At 39.5% G+C, this 17,670-nt stretch overlaps 2 protein-coding genes across 4 annotated transcripts in view; one reads left to right on the top strand and one right to left on the bottom strand.

The window, feature by feature from the left end:
* DIAPH2 (diaphanous related formin 2) overlaps nt 1-17,670 on the bottom strand; it is a 157,116-nt gene that overhangs the window by 107,524 nt on the left and 31,922 nt on the right. For all 3 annotated transcript variants that reach the window (XM_090150285.1, XM_090150286.1, XM_090150287.1), the window contains 7 exons: nt 16,870-16,980; nt 15,514-15,632; nt 14,466-14,582; nt 13,405-13,523; nt 11,983-12,047; nt 11,341-11,445; nt 9,153-9,893 (listed from right to left, as the gene is read on the bottom strand). In XM_090150285.1, the coding sequence (XP_090006411.1) occupies nt 9,153-9,893; nt 11,341-11,445; nt 11,983-12,047; nt 13,405-13,523; nt 14,466-14,582; nt 15,514-15,632; nt 16,870-16,980 (1,377 nt within the window). The remainder of the gene's footprint in view (nt 1-9,152; nt 9,894-11,340; nt 11,446-11,982; nt 12,048-13,404; nt 13,524-14,465; nt 14,583-15,513; nt 15,633-16,869; nt 16,981-17,670) is intronic.
* Nucleotides 14-6,303, top strand: LOC149916033 (uncharacterized). The gene has a single exon (XM_090150288.1). The coding sequence runs from the start codon at nt 3,418-3,420 to the stop codon at nt 4,984-4,986; it is 1,569 nt and encodes a 522-aa protein (XP_090006414.1). The 5' UTR covers nt 14-3,417; the 3' UTR covers nt 4,987-6,303.

The raw sequence follows: 17,670 nt of genomic DNA, 5'->3' as shown, positions 1-17,670 counted from the left end.
CTGAAACAAAAACATCATTTTCAAAGTTAATAATTAGTACTTTCAATGACGGAACTAAACACAGCTCTACAAGACTGCTAACAGAATTGGACTGAACTGTATTTGGGAATGTTTTATGTATTATAATTTCTTCAAGAAGCTTCCTGAACAGAACACAGTGATACAAAATGCCCTCAACCCACACAATTTTTTGTAAGAATCTTTGAACAAGTCCTCTAATCTGGCTTGAAGCACACTGTTCAAGTTTGTATTTATATCTGAAGATTTTTTTTTTTTTAAATTAAGTTTGCTTAAATGTAAACACAGACTATGCAGGTTCACATTCAGCACAACATAATGGTGCCCAAACGTTTCACTTGAGTAGTGCCATAGCTCCTCCTAGTGGCCATAACCCTCCCCAAGCAGGAAAATAATCTGAAAACAACGAAAATATTTGAGATAAATACCTTAAATATCATTACAGGACAGATATCAATATTCTCTGAACATACAACTATTAGATATCAATCTAATGGATTTCTAAATGAGATGCTGTTAGATAACTACTTGTTGCAAACTATTTTAAAACTGTTCTTAGAAAGGTACTGCATATAGGAATGCAATTTGATGCAAAGTTACAATTCAGTTTTCACTACACCTTACAGAACAGTGCCCCCTCTTCTCACATGAGTCATACTCTGGTTTGATACAGACTAACAAAACTAGCAATACTCAGCAGAAGGAAAATCCAGCGAGCATTCATTCACTCACTGACCATGCTCCACATACTCCACAAAAGTAACAGGTATGTCTGCTCAGCCTTGAGAAAAAAGACTGAAAGGGGGATCTTATTAATGTTTAAGTGTGGGAAACAAAGGGACAATGGCCAACCGCTTTTCAGTGGTCTGTGGGGACAGGACAAGAGGAAATAGCCATATACTGAAGCACAGGAAGTTCTACACCAATATGCAAAAGATCTTATTCATGGTAAGGGTGATGGAACACTGGAACAGGCTGAAGGAGAGGTTGTGAAGTCTCCTTCACTGGAGATATTCAAGACCCATCTGGACTCCAACCTGTGCAGCCTGCAGTAGGGAACCTGCCTTGGCAGGAGGACTGGACTCCAAGATCTCTAGAGGACCCTTCCAGCCCCTACAATTCTGTGCTTCTGTAATTCTGTATCACAAGGACAGGTTTGTGAGAACATGGCCAAACATAAAAAAATATTTACCCATCACTGCATAAGTCTCCTAAGTCTAGCATGCATCATCTGAAACCTCTCATGTAAAGAAATAATCTTTACATGGATTGCAATGTGCAACTTTTGAAAAAGAATTATGTCAATAAAACTAGTTTCCTAGGTTACTGATCTGTCCATCATTGAACAGAAAGTTCTGCCAAGAAACAGCGCATTAAAAACTCAAAATAAATTGGGAGGGACATCAGCTTCACAGCTCTAATAGAGCAGTAACTTACCAGTTTAACATTAAAACTGCATGCTGCTAAATGAAGTAATAATTTAGATAGTTTAATTTAAAAGAAGTTAAAAGACAAAAGGGACAGAAAACACAGAACTACTGAATATAAAAGCCCCCAGTGTCTACAACAACACATATTTAAGTAACATCATTCCTTTTACTACGTTCTGATAAGCCCTGCATTAAGTGTAAGCATCTACCTTTCTCAGAGAAAAGGTAGATATCTTAAAAACAGACATGAAAAATACTGTTCAGATGGATTTTGTAGTATAACTACCATTGACAGGAAAGACAAAAATAAAAAATTCCTTTAAAACTTTTATAACAAGCATATCACATGAACAAAAGAATGAGAAGAAAATACTGCTTAATTTCCTAATTAGATGCTGTCATTTATAGTTTATTACTGTATTTATTCAGAACTGATCTCAAAATATTACTTCATATCAAGACATCTATCCCTAGCAGAATGTTTTAGTAGTTTAAGTCTGTATACTCATTAACATGACAATTATAAATGTTTTTACTAGGAGCAATTCTTTCTCCAATGTCTTCTTACTCTTTTTTTGTGGGGGGGTGGGGGTGGGAGAATCATATTCTTACATTTCATGCAATGCTTTTAAAAGGAAAGAAAACAAACCCACAATAAATTGCCAGCACAGCAGTTTCACTCAGACTTTCTCTTTTTTTTTTTTTTTTTTTTTTTTTTAATAGCATGCTCCTAGAAAGCATAACCAAATCATTGTCAAGTTGAAACAACATCAAACTTAATATTACTGGCTCTGAAAGCCTGGTCCACTGGTCCACTTTCAACATTCAAGCAAAAAATAAAATAATTTATTGCACATACAAAATACAACTTAAAGATGCCACAGATTTCTTATCCCGTAGCATACAAAAATAAATTCAGAACTCTGCTTTGTATTATCATCCAAAATTCCATATACACAGTCCTATCAAGTTTTACTGCATTTTATTCCGAGTGACTCAAATTCTCTAAATTCATTTCCTACTGCAATATTTTTTTCTCATGACTCAGCCATATCTGCTTTAATTACGCAAACACAGCTGTAGTCATCCCTTCACTCTGGACTCTTCCGTCAACTGCCAGATTGTCAAGGTTCATAAGCAATAGTCTTCCCAATAGTTTTTCACTCAGTTGTCAATTCCAAAATTCCTATATTCTAGAAACACTTCAACCAACTCAACCTGTTGAAAGTAGTTTTAACATGGTTAAGATCAGATTAAATGACTATTTGATAAACCTGCTTTAAACACGACATTTTAACTTCCAAAGTGCTTGCGTGAAAAGGCAATTATCAGTTATGTCTGAAGACACACAGAACATAATTGACGCAGTATTACTCAAATATTTTAACATCTGATAGCTACCCATATTTTCTGAAAACAAGATGTTGTGGGCTCTTGGCAGGATTAAATTCTTGGAAATCTTCCCCATAACGTAAGGTGTCCCTGAAAACCAAAATCAGTATCACGAGTGCTTAATAAGTATTTTGGATAAAGGAAGAAAAGAATTCCCCAAACATCTTGAGTACTGTATGGGAACTGCTGAGTCACGGCCTGAACCTCTGATTAGTCACCTGAGGCAAGCAATGAGTCAGCCCAGGGAGCACAGGTGAAAGCAATTCACCTGTGCTGCAGGAAGGGGTGGAGCCTGGCTCCACCTCTCCTAGACCCATTTAAGAGCTGACTACCAGTGGGGAAGGATCTCTTTCTCTCTCTTTGGAAGATCCACTCCACTGGAGTTTCCTGAGCGAGCCCACAACTTGGGTAAGCCTCCTATTTATTCTCTTTGTCTCGCTGTGCCTAACTCTCTTGCTTATTTCATTATTATAACATCTTAATATTATTAAATTATATAATATTCCTTTATATAATTTTCATTGATTATACACTTGGCGAGCCAGGCAAGCAAGCCGAATATACTGAAACTTACACTATGTCCTTTCTTTGGAATTTCTGTAAATGGTTCAAGGGGGAGAACGCTACCCCCCTAGATAAAATAATTCCAGGACAGATCCCAGGATTTGCAGGATCCCCATATTATGAATTGGCAACTATCATTGAAAAATGGGGCCCCCTACGTGTTGTGGGAAACATTTCCCCATATCGCCTAGCGGATTACTTTCAGGGACTAGGCAAAGATATATTAGTCACTAGAGAAAGACAATTAGCTGCTTCTACAGTGGCATGGCCGCTATTAAATGCTTTAAACAATGCCGAAATAAGGAATAATACTTTAGTAAACGAAAATGAACTTTTAAAAAATCGTATTGAAAAGTTAGAACAGGAACTTGGCCTATTAACAGGGAAAAAACCAATCCTACGTCTTCCAATAGGTCAAGTTCGTAGTATTTCAATAGACAATGACCAGGCTCCTGAATCAACAGACTGTGTTGATCAGGAAAATAAACAATCTAAGTCAGATCTTGAATCCCCAATTTTGATGGATGCACTAGAAGTCCGTCCTGTTATAATTCAAAAAACAAAAAAGGTACAGGACAGACCGGCAGGGGTGCCGCCTGATCAATGGCCCCCCGTTCAAACCCATTTGCACGCAACAGCCCGACCATACACAGCAACAGAACTGATGGACTTAGTCCAACGATTCAGGCAAAAACCTAGGGAAAGTGTGCCAGCTTGGTTACTTAGATTATGGGATTCTGGGGCAGAAAGTGTTCTGGTGAATGGCCCAGAAATAGCCAAACTGGCCACAATGACTATCCATCCTGCTCTTAGACAGAGACTATATGCAGGTAATCAATATAATGATGAAAACCATTCTATAATAGAATGGTTAATGGCGGCCTGCCATACGGTATGGCCCAATAAATCTGATATTCCTTTACATACAGGGATGTGGTCCTCCATGGAGGACCTTCAAAATTACATTTGTGAGCTAGGTGTAAGGGAAGCAATTTATGAAGATACCTTTGGCCCAGATCTGGTCAAATTCTCAGCGGGGATGAGAGACCTAATTTTACAACAAGCCCCCTCCCATCTCTATGGCACTCTGGTCTCTATATTAAATCCCCTAGTGGCCTCAGAAGCAGTTGTCCAGCAGGCTGTGCAGTTAGTGGCTGATCTAGGAGAAACAGAACGCCTGCGGAATACGCGCAACATTCGGTCACTAGAAGAAGCCGAGGTCTTGCCGGTGACTAAAACCAAAACACCGGCTACCCGAGCTCCTCAGTTGGGGCCCATAAGGGTCTCCCGAAAACAAATGTTTAATGATTTAATTCGGGCTGGGGTCCAATTTGCTAAGATTGACGGCCAGCCCAACCATATCCTTCTCCAACTGTGGAAACAACTAAAAGATAACCAAAAATTTCAGACCTACCCTAAGAAGCCAAGGGTAAGGGTTATAGAAAGAACGCCAACAATGACATGGAACTTAGAGGATTTCATTGTTCCTAATAGGAAAAAAAAGCCACCTCAGGTGTCTCGGGCTACAATGCCTGAGCCACCGGAAGCAAAAGAATTGGCCATAGCTCAATTCATGGAGTGACGAAGGATGTTAGTCCCCCTAGGGCCTCCAGACGGGACTGGAGGCCCTACGTAGAATTAACGATTTACTGGTCCCGAAAAAACATTCAAAGGGTTATGGCACTAGTGGATACCGGAGCAGAAACATCAATTATTTACGGAGATCCGACCAAATTTGATGGGGACAGAGTGATGATTGGTGGCTTTGGGGGACAGACTATTCCTGTCACCCAAACATGGTTGAAACTGGGGGTTGGGCGTCTCCCACCCCGGGAGTATAAGGTATCTATTGCCCCAGTCCAGGAGTACATCTTGGGCATAGATATTCTATGGGGTCTGGCTCTCCAGACAACTGTGGGAGAGTTCAGACTTCGACAGAGATGTATCAGTATCCGGGCGGTGCAGGCAATATTAAGAGGCCATGCGAAACATGGGCCTATTTGCCTGCCGAAACTGCACCGGATTACTAATGTAAGACAGTACAGACTCCCAGGTGGGCAAGATGAAATATCGAGAACAGTGCAGGAATTAGAAAAAGTGGGCGTTATAAGACCTGCACACAGCCCATATAATTCCCCCATATGGCCAGTGTGGAAGTCGGATGGCACATGGAGAATGACAGTAGATTACAGAGAATTAAATAAGGTCACGCCGCCTATTCATGCAACCATACCCAATATTGCCTCCCTAATGGATACATTAAGTAGGGAGATAAAAACCTATCATTGTGTCCTAGATTTAGCAAATGCGTTCTTCAGTATCCCAATTGCTGAGGAATCGCAAGATCAATTTGCGTTTACATAGGGAGGCAGGCAGTGGACCTTTCAGGTCCTGCCACAGGGGTACGTGCATTCACCAACTTATTGTCACAATCTAGTGGCATGTGACCTGGCTGATTGGGAAAAACCTGATGATGTTAATCTGTATCATTATATCGATGATCTCCTGCTGATATCTGACTCACTGGAGGCAGTAGGGCAGGCGGCAGATTCATTAACCGCCTATTTACAACAGAGAGGGTGGGCTATAAATCCCCAAAAGGTGCAAGGTCCAGGCCTGTCTGTAAAATTCCTGGGGGTGGTTTGGTCAGGAAAGACCAAAGTACTACCCAGTGCTGTCATAGATAAGGTTCAGGCGTTCCCAGTCCCTACAACATCAAAGCAGCTGCAAGAGTTTCTAGGTATACTGGGTTACTGGCGTTCCTTTATACCTCACCTAGCGCAGCTGTTAAGGCCACTGTACAGACTCACAAAAAAGGGGCAGCTATGGGACTGGGGGAGAACAGAACAGGATGCTTTTCAACAGGCAAAAGTGGCAGTTAAACAAGCCCAGGCATTGGGTATATTCGATCCTACCCTCCCAGCCGAGTTGGACATTCACGTTACTCAAGATGGCTTTGGTTGGGGCCTGTGGCAATGCCAGAGTTCTGTTCGGACCCCCATTGGTTTTTGGTCTCAGGTCTGGCATGGAGCAGAAGAAAGATACAGTATGATTGAAAAACAGTTATTGGCTGCCTATTCAGCATTACAGGCAGTAGAGCCAATAACCCAGATGGCTGAAGTTATGGTGAAGACCACTCTGCCGATTCAGGGGTGGGTGAAAGATCTGACCCACCTTCCTAAGACAGGGGTGGCCCAAGCACAAACAGTGGCACAATGGGTTGCTTACCTCAGCCAAAGGAGCAGTCTGTCTTCATCACCCTTAAAAGAAGAGCTTCAGAAGATCCTAGGCCCAGTAACCTATCATTGTGATGCACCAAAAGAAACACTGGTTGCTCCACCAGAGAAGAGCCCCGTTCAGGAGGGGAAATATCCTATCCCTGAAGATGCCTGGTATACAGATGGGTCCAGCAAGGGCAACCCGAGCAAGTGGAGAGCGATAGCATACCATCCTTTGACTGAGACAATCTGGTTTGACGAGGGGGATGGTCAGAGCAGCCAATGGGCAGAACTGCGAGCTGTGTGGATGGTTATAACCAAGGAACCCGGTGATGGTATCCTGAATATCTGTACAGACAGTTGGGCTGTGTACTGGGGGCTCACTCTTTGGATTGCACAGTGGGCCACCCAGGAATGGACTATCCACGCCCAACCAATCTGGGGCAAAGACACGTGGTTAGACATATGGAATACGGTCAAACACAGGACTATACGTGTCTACCATGTTTCTGGTCATCAGCCCCTACAGTCACCGGGAAATGATGAAGCTGACACGCTGGCCCGAGTTCAATGGATTGAGAATTCACCATCTGAGAACATCGCCCGTTGGTTACATCAGAAGCTACGGCATGCAGGACAAAAGACAACGTGGGCAGCTGCTAAAGCATGGGGGCTGCCCATACAACTACCTGACATTGTCCAGGCATGCCAGGATTGCGACGCTTGCTCTAAGATGAGACCGAGATCATTGCCGGAAACGACAGCCCATCTTGCTAGAGGACACAATCCTCTCCAGCGATGGCAGATCGATTACATTGGGCCCCTTCCTCGGTCTGAGGGGGCGAGATATGCTCTGACCTGCGTCGACACTGCAAGTGGGCTACTGCAGGCCTATCCAGTACCGAAAGCAAACCAGGCATATACCATCAAGGCACTGACTAAACTGATGTCTGCCTACGGGACACCTCAAGTCATCGAGAGCGACCAAGGGACTCATTTTACTGGTGCAACGATACAGCGCTGGGCAGAAGAAAACAACATCGAATGGCGATTCCACCTGCCATATAATCCAACGGGGGCAGTCCTCATTGAACGTTATAACGGTATTCTTAAGGCTGCCCTGAAGACAGACTCCCAGTCCCTGCAGGGGTGGATGAAAAGACTATATGAAACCTTGCAGGACCTGAATGAAAGACCCCGAGACGGCAGACCCAGTGCCCTGAGAATGCTACAGACAACATGGGCCACCCTGCTTAGGATCCAAATTACGGGCACTGATTATCAGGTAAGACCCCAGATTGGCGATGAAAATAATATTCTGCTCCCTGCCCCTGAGAATTTAGAACCAGGCACCCATAGGATAAAATGGCCTTGGAAGGTTCAGGTAGGACCCAAGTGGTGTGGCCTACTTGCACCTTGGGGGAGATTGTTGGAGGTGGGAGGCTCAGTAGTCCCTCCAGTAATAGGTACATGGCCTACTGATATTGTGGTCAACACTCCGATCTTCATTGCTAAAGGGACCCCCATCATGTCCCTATGGCAGATCAGGATACCTCCTTTGGTGCCTGACATAGTTATGCAGCCACAGATATCTGGCCAGAAGGTGTGGTACAGGCGGCCGGGACATGCCCCAGTACAAGAGGAAGTGTTGACCCAAGATAGAAATACGGCCTGTATCTTGCCCTGGAGAGCAGACCTTCCCCTCCTGGTACCCTTGAAACATCTGTATTACTCCCCGTGAGTCTTCGAGCCTTCAGGATCACCGGAAGGAACGAAATGCCATCAAAGCGTTCCAGTGTTACAGTCAGATCACGTGCGACACCCGGTGATGGCCTATATGGGACTGATGGAACATAAGATGGACCTGCACCTGACGACCACATGCCTCTAGTAACTTCATCGAGCACTGGCCCATACAAGAATATCAACGTTCACCAATCGTCACTTGCCTTGAATTGTACCAACATGCGTCACGATGCAAATTGTATAAGCGTCGTGATATAGTGGGTCTCTGTATTAGGAAAAGCTTACCCATTAGTCAACCTGATCGTTGGTTCACGCCGTGAAGGGGTAGAGTGTATGGGAACTGCTGAGTCACAGCCTGAACCTCTGATTAGTCACCTGAGGCAAGCAATGAGTCAGCCCAGGGAGCACAGGTGAAAGCAATTCACCTGTGCTGCAGGAAGGGGTGGAGCCTGGCTCCACCTCTCCTAGACCCATTTAAGAGTTGACTACCAGTGGGGAAGGATCTCTTTCTCTCTCTTTGGAAGATCCACTCCACTGGAGTTTCCTGAGCGAGCCCACAACTTGGGTAAGCCTCCTATTTATTCTCTTTGTCTCGCTGTGCCTAACTCTCTTGCTTATTTCATTATTATAACATCTTAATATTATTAAATTATATAATATTCCTTTATATAATTTTCATTGATTATACAAGTACTACCAACAATCTAGTATAAACCCTAAAATATTACCTCCTACCTCAAAAGTCACTTTTTAATTAATGGGAGAAAAACAACCATGTCAATACCTTGGACCAGTTGATTCTCTTCATAGATACTTCCACATTATATTTTTTCTTCTCCTTCATTCCGTGTGGTAATGCTGGCATCACTGGAACAGGAGCAAATGGATAACTACCAAGAAATGGTGCCATTGGAGGCCCACCAGGTGGTGGAGGTGGAGGCCCTCCTCCACCACCAGGCAGTGGAGGCGGTGGCGGCGGCACTCCTGCTACTCCACCAGGCAGTAGAGGCGGAGGAGGAATTGCAGTTGCACCAGGCAGCGGAGGCGGAGGAGGAATTACGGTCGCAGCAGGAGTTGCGGTCGCACCAGGCAGCGGAGGTGGAGGAGGAATTACGGTCGCACCAGGAGTTGCGGTCGCACCAGGCAGCGGAGGCGGAGGAGGAATTACGGTCGCAGCAGGAGTTGCAGTTGCACCAGGCAGCGGAGGCGGAGGAGGAATTACGGTCGAACCAGGCAGCGGAGGCGGAGGAGGAATTACGGTCGAACCAGGACATGCGGTTGCACCAGGCAGCGGAGGCGGAGGAGGAATTACGGTCGAACCAGGCAGCGGAGGCGGAGGAGGAATTACGGTCGCTCCAGGCAGTGGAGGCGGAGGAGGAATTACGGTCGCACCAAGAGATGGTGGTGGTGGTGGTGGCGGCAGAGCCATCCCACCAGGTAGAAGAGGCGGCGGAGGTGGTGCTGTTCCATTAGGTAGCAGAGATGCTGTAGAAGGTGGCACATTCACACTTGCTGGAGGAGGACCCTGAAATTTAATAGAACATTTCTTTTTTTCATCTGAGGAGGGAGAGTTTTAATATGAATTTGGACTATGCTGATGTTTTGTCACAAAAATGTTAAGTAATACATGGAATTCATGGAATTTAATTTTCATGCTCCTTCACTACACAATTATTTACTGTTTCTAGCTTAATGGGAGCAATGGTTAGAGACAAATCTGAGTGCACCTAAAAATCAATGTCACTATTCTATAAAGGAGTTGAGAATGGAAACAGGGAGCTTAACACTAGAGAAAAAACAATATACTAGAAATTTAAGGCATACGACTTTTAATTGCACCATTATTATGAATGAGCTGTGATATCTAGGTAATTTCAACTGCATTAACAACACAGCTGGTTTAATAACTGATTAGTCCAAAAAAAAAACAACTCTTGGCTTTCTTGTTGAGACCTGTAACAAACACTAAAGTGGGTATGAAGTAATTATGAACATAAGTTTGTATGAAGACAGCAATAAAAACCATAAGGGATCACTGGTTACAAGAATTACTTATGTTGATAACCAAGAATATAACAAACAGCAATTCATCTGTTAAAAGCAGTGTAACATTTACATAAGTGCTACACCACAGATAATGGCAGCAGACGACCTGCATCCTGACCAGAAAAAGGCAGCAAAATAACACATGAAATTCCTCCCGTTATGCAAATAGGAAGGAAGACAATAGTCATTAAGATAGCTCCAATTAGAAGAAAAGGCAACAGACAGTTGCCTAAGACTCAAGGAGTAGGAAATAACTCAGTGAGGCATAACCGTCAAGCCACTGTAACTGCTGGTACCAAAGGCTGGTTCCTACAGGCCAACTCATTAAACAAGAACCAACCAATAAATGTGTTGACAGCATAACAAACAGCATCTCCTGCTTTCCGCATCACAAGTGATCCTGGATTGATAATTAGGACATACAATTTTGGTGCTTGTGAGCAAAATTTAATCAAGAAATGAATGCAAGTAAATTCAGCACCACTTTCCCTTTCGAGGTCTTTTATTTGTTACATTTATCTGTGAGATTTTATAAAACTACTGTATCATTCTTTCAAAAGTCCAAGAAGTGGGTGCTTTAACAGACTCCATTTTCATGCCCATTCTTAGAAGTATGTATATTACACACGCAAAACAATCACAGCCTTCTGAAACAAACACTTTCTGCAAAACATATAGAAGTAGTGATGTTTAAGCATTATCAACTACATGGAGGAAAAAAAAAGTCAAACTAAGAAAATTTCTTCTCAGTAAAGGAGATATGTTGAACATACTATTTGAAAAAAGCTTTAGTAATTTACACTAGCTTAAAAACAAATACAGCTATAACATACATTTCAAATTCCATGCCAACAATATTCTCTAAGGCATTTTACTCTTAATTCTATACAAATAGTTTTCAACTTACTCTAACTCAGTTTTATTACCTGGCTTCGTAATCGTTTGATTTCTGCTTCAAGTTCTTTGATTTTCTCCTCTCGTTTCTGAAGCGCTGCTTGTGCCTCTTGTCGAGCTGTGAACTCCTCGTCAAACTGTGAAGTTAACCACAGAGATGTTTGTCTATTTTTTTTTTTTTCCAACATTCTGTCTTTAGATAAGTTTCCTCAGGTCCTAAGTGAGTGCTAGATGAAGAGCTATAAAGCGCAGAATCACAGCAGTTAGCAGGAACATTAAGGGTCATCTAGTTCCAAACCTCTGCCATGGGCAGGGACACCAGCCACTAGACTAGACTGTCACATTCCCTCCTCTCACACACACACACACATATATGTATACTTTACTCAAATAACATCAAGTAGAAATTTTTCCCCCATCAGTTATGTACAGTAGATGAATTCAACCAAATAAGATTTGCAGCTAATTGTATTCTTCTGCGTTTGATTTCAGAGAAAGTCAGAATCACAGCACTGCGCAGAAAGGCCTGCAGAACTCTGAACTATGCAAGAACAGCCATCCTGTTATATTCATTACTTCCCAGTTTCCACGAAGATTCTCCTGTAAAACAAGTCTACAGTATTCTTATCAGGCATCTGTTCCATAGCTTGAGAAGAGTGGCAACCAGTACTTACTTTCTTGGAAAATTCTGCTGCTTTTTTCTCACTCTCTTCTACTTTAGTTTTGTCTACAGCTGCATCTGAAAGTTAAATAAATCACCAAACAGAAGTCAGATAAAACATCATAATTCTGAGGTCCTTTTCTTAACATAATTACCTTATGAACTCCTGACACCAAATCAAGAGAAAAAACCATAATGAATTACTAGGCTGATAGGTCCAAACATTTAATGAATTATTTTGATGAACATCTTTGTCGATAAAAATAAGTGGCAAAGAAAAACCTGCGACCAATAAAGTTAAAGATGAATCATCACAGTTGTTCTGTCTGTAATAGATTTGAGTTCGCATGTAATCATTTTTGCCCTCCTCCTTCAGCTCAATCTTACTCCTAAATGAGTGATGAAAAAGGATTTTTACACTAGTACGAACCTCATTTACTTATGAGGTTTCAATTCAGAATTCAATCCTTTTAAGATTACGAATACAAAATCAAAACTCTCATTTTAATAAAGGTCAGAGGTGAAGACAATTTGGTCCGATTGTAGAGCACAGATTTTTTCACTCTATTGACTTTTCATGGAGGCTAAAGAACAAACATTTTGTAAGGAATATAAACAAAATTAAATTACAGGTCGGAATTGGTAGATATACAAACCACTTATTCCTAAAACTAGTAGGTCAGTGGAATGATCTTGAGTTAAGGTCAAATGATCAGGTTCCTAGACTAAAATTACAAATACACTGATGCACTTTTGTAGATATGTATGATACTTGTTAGAAAGTAATCCTTCCCTGTCCACCCCCTCCATGTCAACACATACAAAATCTTTTCTCAGTTCATTTTACTATAACAAAAAACTTTCTTAAATGAAGATGTTCTCAAAGAATAAGTACTTCCTTTTATTATACATTCATGTCAAATAATGCCATTCTATTTCAAGAATATGGCCTATTCCATCAACCTTAAGAAAGGCATAAAACAACACTTTTTGTGATGTTAATAAATGCCATTTGAATTATATGGTATTTATTCAGCTACTTCTTTCTCAAGTCACATAAATTGAGTGACCGTAGATGCTAACTGACTGGTTTAACTTACATAATCTCAATTACTTGGAAAACATTCTTAGAACTGACCATATAACAATTTAGAATCCATTAACAGTAATATTAATGTAAGTAATATTAATATAAGTTGTCTACATCTCTTACAGACCTGAAATTCATAAAGTTTATGAACAAGCAACTTTCAGCTACGAAGACTATCAAATAAAGATATGCATTCAGTACAGCACTGGAGAAGGAACTTTTCTGAATCATTAATTCAAGGCTACAGAACTTCATCTAGCCTTTTCTACAGCTACACCTGTAGTTTCTAGAAAACTGAAAATATACTTCAGTAAGACACCATAAAATTGCTTGTAGTATACAAACCAATAAGATGAGTAAAATCCACATCCATTCTTCCTCTGCAACTAAAATCTGGGTCCATGCCACTGCTGTGCAATACTATCTGTGATACACATTCTTCGATTACCTTGTAATACTGAGGTCTTAAGAACAGAACAAAACAAAAAAGCACACATTTTACAAGATAAGAACATGAACAATAATTTGTGCATCAAGGTGGAGCTAATAAGGCACTGTTAGAACGACTGCTTTAGCATTTTCGATACATGCTGCAGCCGTTCTTTACCATATTCTCAATACATTGAATTCCATCACTTGAAAAAGTATCAATATTCAACTACTTACAAAATTATTTTACTATTACCTTAACTGCTCGATATACTTCTCTAAACAGTATCAAGAACCTCTGACTGTAAAGGATTCTATGCTCAGAGTTACTGCTTCTAATCAGTGAAGGGTACTACACTTCTTAATTTCACAAAGTAGGAAATGTTCAAATCTAAACTGATGATATTCTAAACGTCCAATATTTATATATACACACACGTGTATATACATAATTTCATATATATGTGTGTATACACACCCATTTATGTAAATTGAAGACTTCACAGGTTATATATAACTTCTACATTTTATCTTGCACATCAACTGTTTTTATAGCTATTTTCAACAAAAAGTAATTCTTAAATTGTATTGGTGGACTTTAACACTGATAGGACACTGAGGTATACATACAATAATAAGTTTACACTGGAAACAAGAAGTATAAGTTATCCTGGAAAACTCTGAATTATTAGCTATACAACTAACTTTAAGTTCACTGAGATCAAGAAGCAATCATACATGACTAAGGGAAAAAGCTGCTCAATAAATTAACTGATTTGGGGATGAAGTTGGTAGACAGAAAAGGCTCACTTTTTTTTAAAGAAGCATTCTTACACTTCATGTGATCTTAACAAAATTAACCCTGACCAAAAAGGCAAATATCATATAAGACATCAGCTAAGAGAATTATTGATGTGTAATCATGAGAAACTCAATTTCTATTCTTCCTCTTCCATCTCCAAAAATCAAACTCTTACCGGACATAGTAATCATTCCTGATGAGAAGGAAGTGTTGTAGAATTGACAAAAAATGGTTTTCAGAAGAAGTATCTTTCAATATATTGTACAAGAATTGAAATACTTCATTCACATCAGTGAGAACACTGTTAAGGAAATACAAGTTTTTTTCTAAAAAAATAAAATAAATTAAAAACTGGCTTCCCACAAACAACCCAGCTCCCCTAGGTTTGCATTCTTACTGCTTCAGTAAAACGTTTTAACACTCTGAAATGCTACCCCTTACTAGTATAGATATTCTTTCTGATAAAACTATCCATAGAAACTTTATCCCATTTAATCATCAAAACATCTTCCATCTTCCACTACCAGGAAAAGTTATACTACATACTTGCATAGAATCCTGTAAGCATATTTCACACAAAACTCTTTTTCATTATAAAGCAAGCCAGGTTACCGGCAAATACTTACTAAACAATTCTTTTAATTTCTTAAATAGGAAACTTACCCATTCTACAATGTAATATTATTTATTTTTATACACCACTCATTAGTTATACTCACATTCCTTTACTTCTTCAGTACCAGCCATTACCCCTTCCAACTTAAACTGCAAGTAATCATCCTGAAATTGCATGATTTTAAATTTAAATCCATTGCTTCTTCACAGTAACAAAACACATGCATCTCAAGCTTCACAATCTACTTTAAAATTTTTCTTTCAACTTGATATTCAAGTTATTTTTTCTCAAAAATTATATTCTTTCATGGCTGTTATTTTATATCTTCATGCATCATAAGTCAGAATTTTGTTTAGTAAAATTAAATAAACTGTAATTATGAAAAATTGAGTTCCTAATGACATATCTAACCCACACACTTAAGTATTGATTTGACTACAAATAAATGATATTAAAAAAATTAGTAAGTTAAAAAGTGGAATGAAACCTGCTTAGCACTTACATGTATAATACATAATTGTGACAAAATAACTGTACATAAAGCATTCTATCTTATATTTAATAAAGTTATTAATCTATGTAATAACACAGTTTTTATAAAGGATATTCCATTTCAACTCTGATATCATTCAGACGATGTGATAGTTCAATTAAATCTTCTTCTTTGCTCTCATCAAACACTTTCAACTGAATATCAAGCTCTTCATTCTCCTTCTCTTTCAAGGCCTAATGTTCAAGATGGCAAAATTAACACGCGCTTTTTTTTTCCCCTTAAGAATTCCATCACCACCACCCCTTCAAAGCTGTGTCACAACAAAATATAAGGCATCAACCTTTGGAGCTGAAAATAAGTTTTAAACAGGAGCAAGTTGCACACTGCCTGAGATTTTTCTTTTGTGGAGGGCACAATCTAAACCAATATGGCAGCTATAGACTACAGAAACATGAAACCTCACTGCACTGACTTCTAAATGAACACAGCTGACATTCAGATTTGTTGAAGCATAAGAACATTGCAAGACATTCACAAAAGTGAACTTAGGGAGCCAAAATAAGTGTAAAGAAGATATGCCTACAACATGTGTTATTGATAGTTTATCTACATCACAGCACAAAAACATTTATGGTACACTGAGAAGTATTCACATGTTAAAAAACACAAAACTTAACAGTTGTAGCTGGGGGGAAAAAAGCAAACTTTTCCTTAAAATATGCACACACAAATCCACTAAAAAGAAATTAATCGTCGATTTTAGCTTCCTACTGGGAAAAATGATAGAAACAAAAAATTATTTCAAAAGCCACTAGTGTGAATGAACTCCATGCTTTAAATGAAAATTCACCTAGAACTGTCATACCAGATATGTATGAACTGAAAGTTATATTTCTTTTAATTTCTTTTGTGTGGAATATATATTGATTCTAATGTTTGAGAACCAGAGAAGCATATTATGCATTCATACAGAGAAACATGGATGCTACTGAATTTTTCTTTTTTCAGAATCTTTGAGCACTTAGGTTTCTTGAAAAATAACCCCTAATCACAGAAAGGAACAAAAAAAAGAAAAATCCTTCTATACTTTTGACATTAATTTCCTTCAGAATTCGTGACCTGAGTTCAATGTAGATATTGTAACTTATACATTAGAAATTATGCTCAGTTTGATGACTACTTTCATTTCTAATATACTGATTTGATTCAACTACAATCCTGGTTTACATAGTTAATGAGAGCCTAAAATCTTTTTCATGTATACTAAGTAAAAAAATTACTTTTCAGAATCTTAACTCTGAATTGAAGGTAACATAACTATCTGCAACTATACAGAATATAAGCAAATTAGGTTTGACGGGCCTTCCATGTTGGACCTCCCTCACCCCAAGTCATTCACAGAACAATTTTGTTCTCTTCAACAAACACAATCAGTTTACTGTGATTAATTCCTACATACAAACTACTTACAGGCAATAATTTCTTCAGGCCACAACGTAAAAACTCATTTCTCAAGTGAATCCTGAAATCAAGTTCTTCTGGAGATGTAACAAGGGCATTGATGAACTGCATGCAGGCTACCTGTTGTTGGAAAAAGAGGCATAAACTTTTTAGTATGCATACAATGCACATAAATACTTCTATCTTTGACTACTCCAGTTTACTTCGTAAAAACAAATATCAAGTGATGAATGTTACTCATTGTCATACACTGGCAACCCCTTGACTTCATTTAGCTTAACCTGTATCAAATACTGTTTTGTTTTCATATTGTTAGTGCTTCTGATACTTCAAAATTATATCAGCTGTAAAGGATAAAGCTTTATTTCAGAAAGTTATTTCACACTGTAATACCACACTGCAAGTCCTCTTTTTCCCCCAGTACTTGCTAATTGGAAAACAATCTTGTTTTATAGGAATCAGAAATCATGGGAAAAAAAAATCACTGATTATTTCACATCAGCAGGTGTCTACTTCTGTACAGCATTTTTGCAAAATGACTGAAGTCTCACACTACTGGCTAATGCTTCAATTAAGCAGCTGTGCACTTTAATTAATTGTAAAACAGGTAGACAATATCATCAGTGCTAAAGCATTGATGCACATTGGAGGTCTAAAATAGGACTCCAGGGAAATACCAAGTTCAGTAAAAGATGTTAAGTGTAAATACAAGTGGCATCAGGGTAGAAATAAACAAACAATAGCTGCAAAGAAGGAGTGTCACATAAATGCACCCTTCCAGTTCTAAATACATTCATTATTTAGTTTTAA

This window comes from Phasianus colchicus, chromosome 14, assembly GCF_987193195.1.
Source record: "Phasianus colchicus chromosome 14, bPhaCol1.hap1.1, whole genome shotgun sequence".
NCBI classification, from domain to species: domain Eukaryota; kingdom Metazoa; phylum Chordata; class Aves; order Galliformes; family Phasianidae; genus Phasianus; species Phasianus colchicus.
The sequence above is the reverse complement of the archived record's forward strand: the minus strand, read 5'-3'. Positions and strand labels throughout refer to the sequence as shown.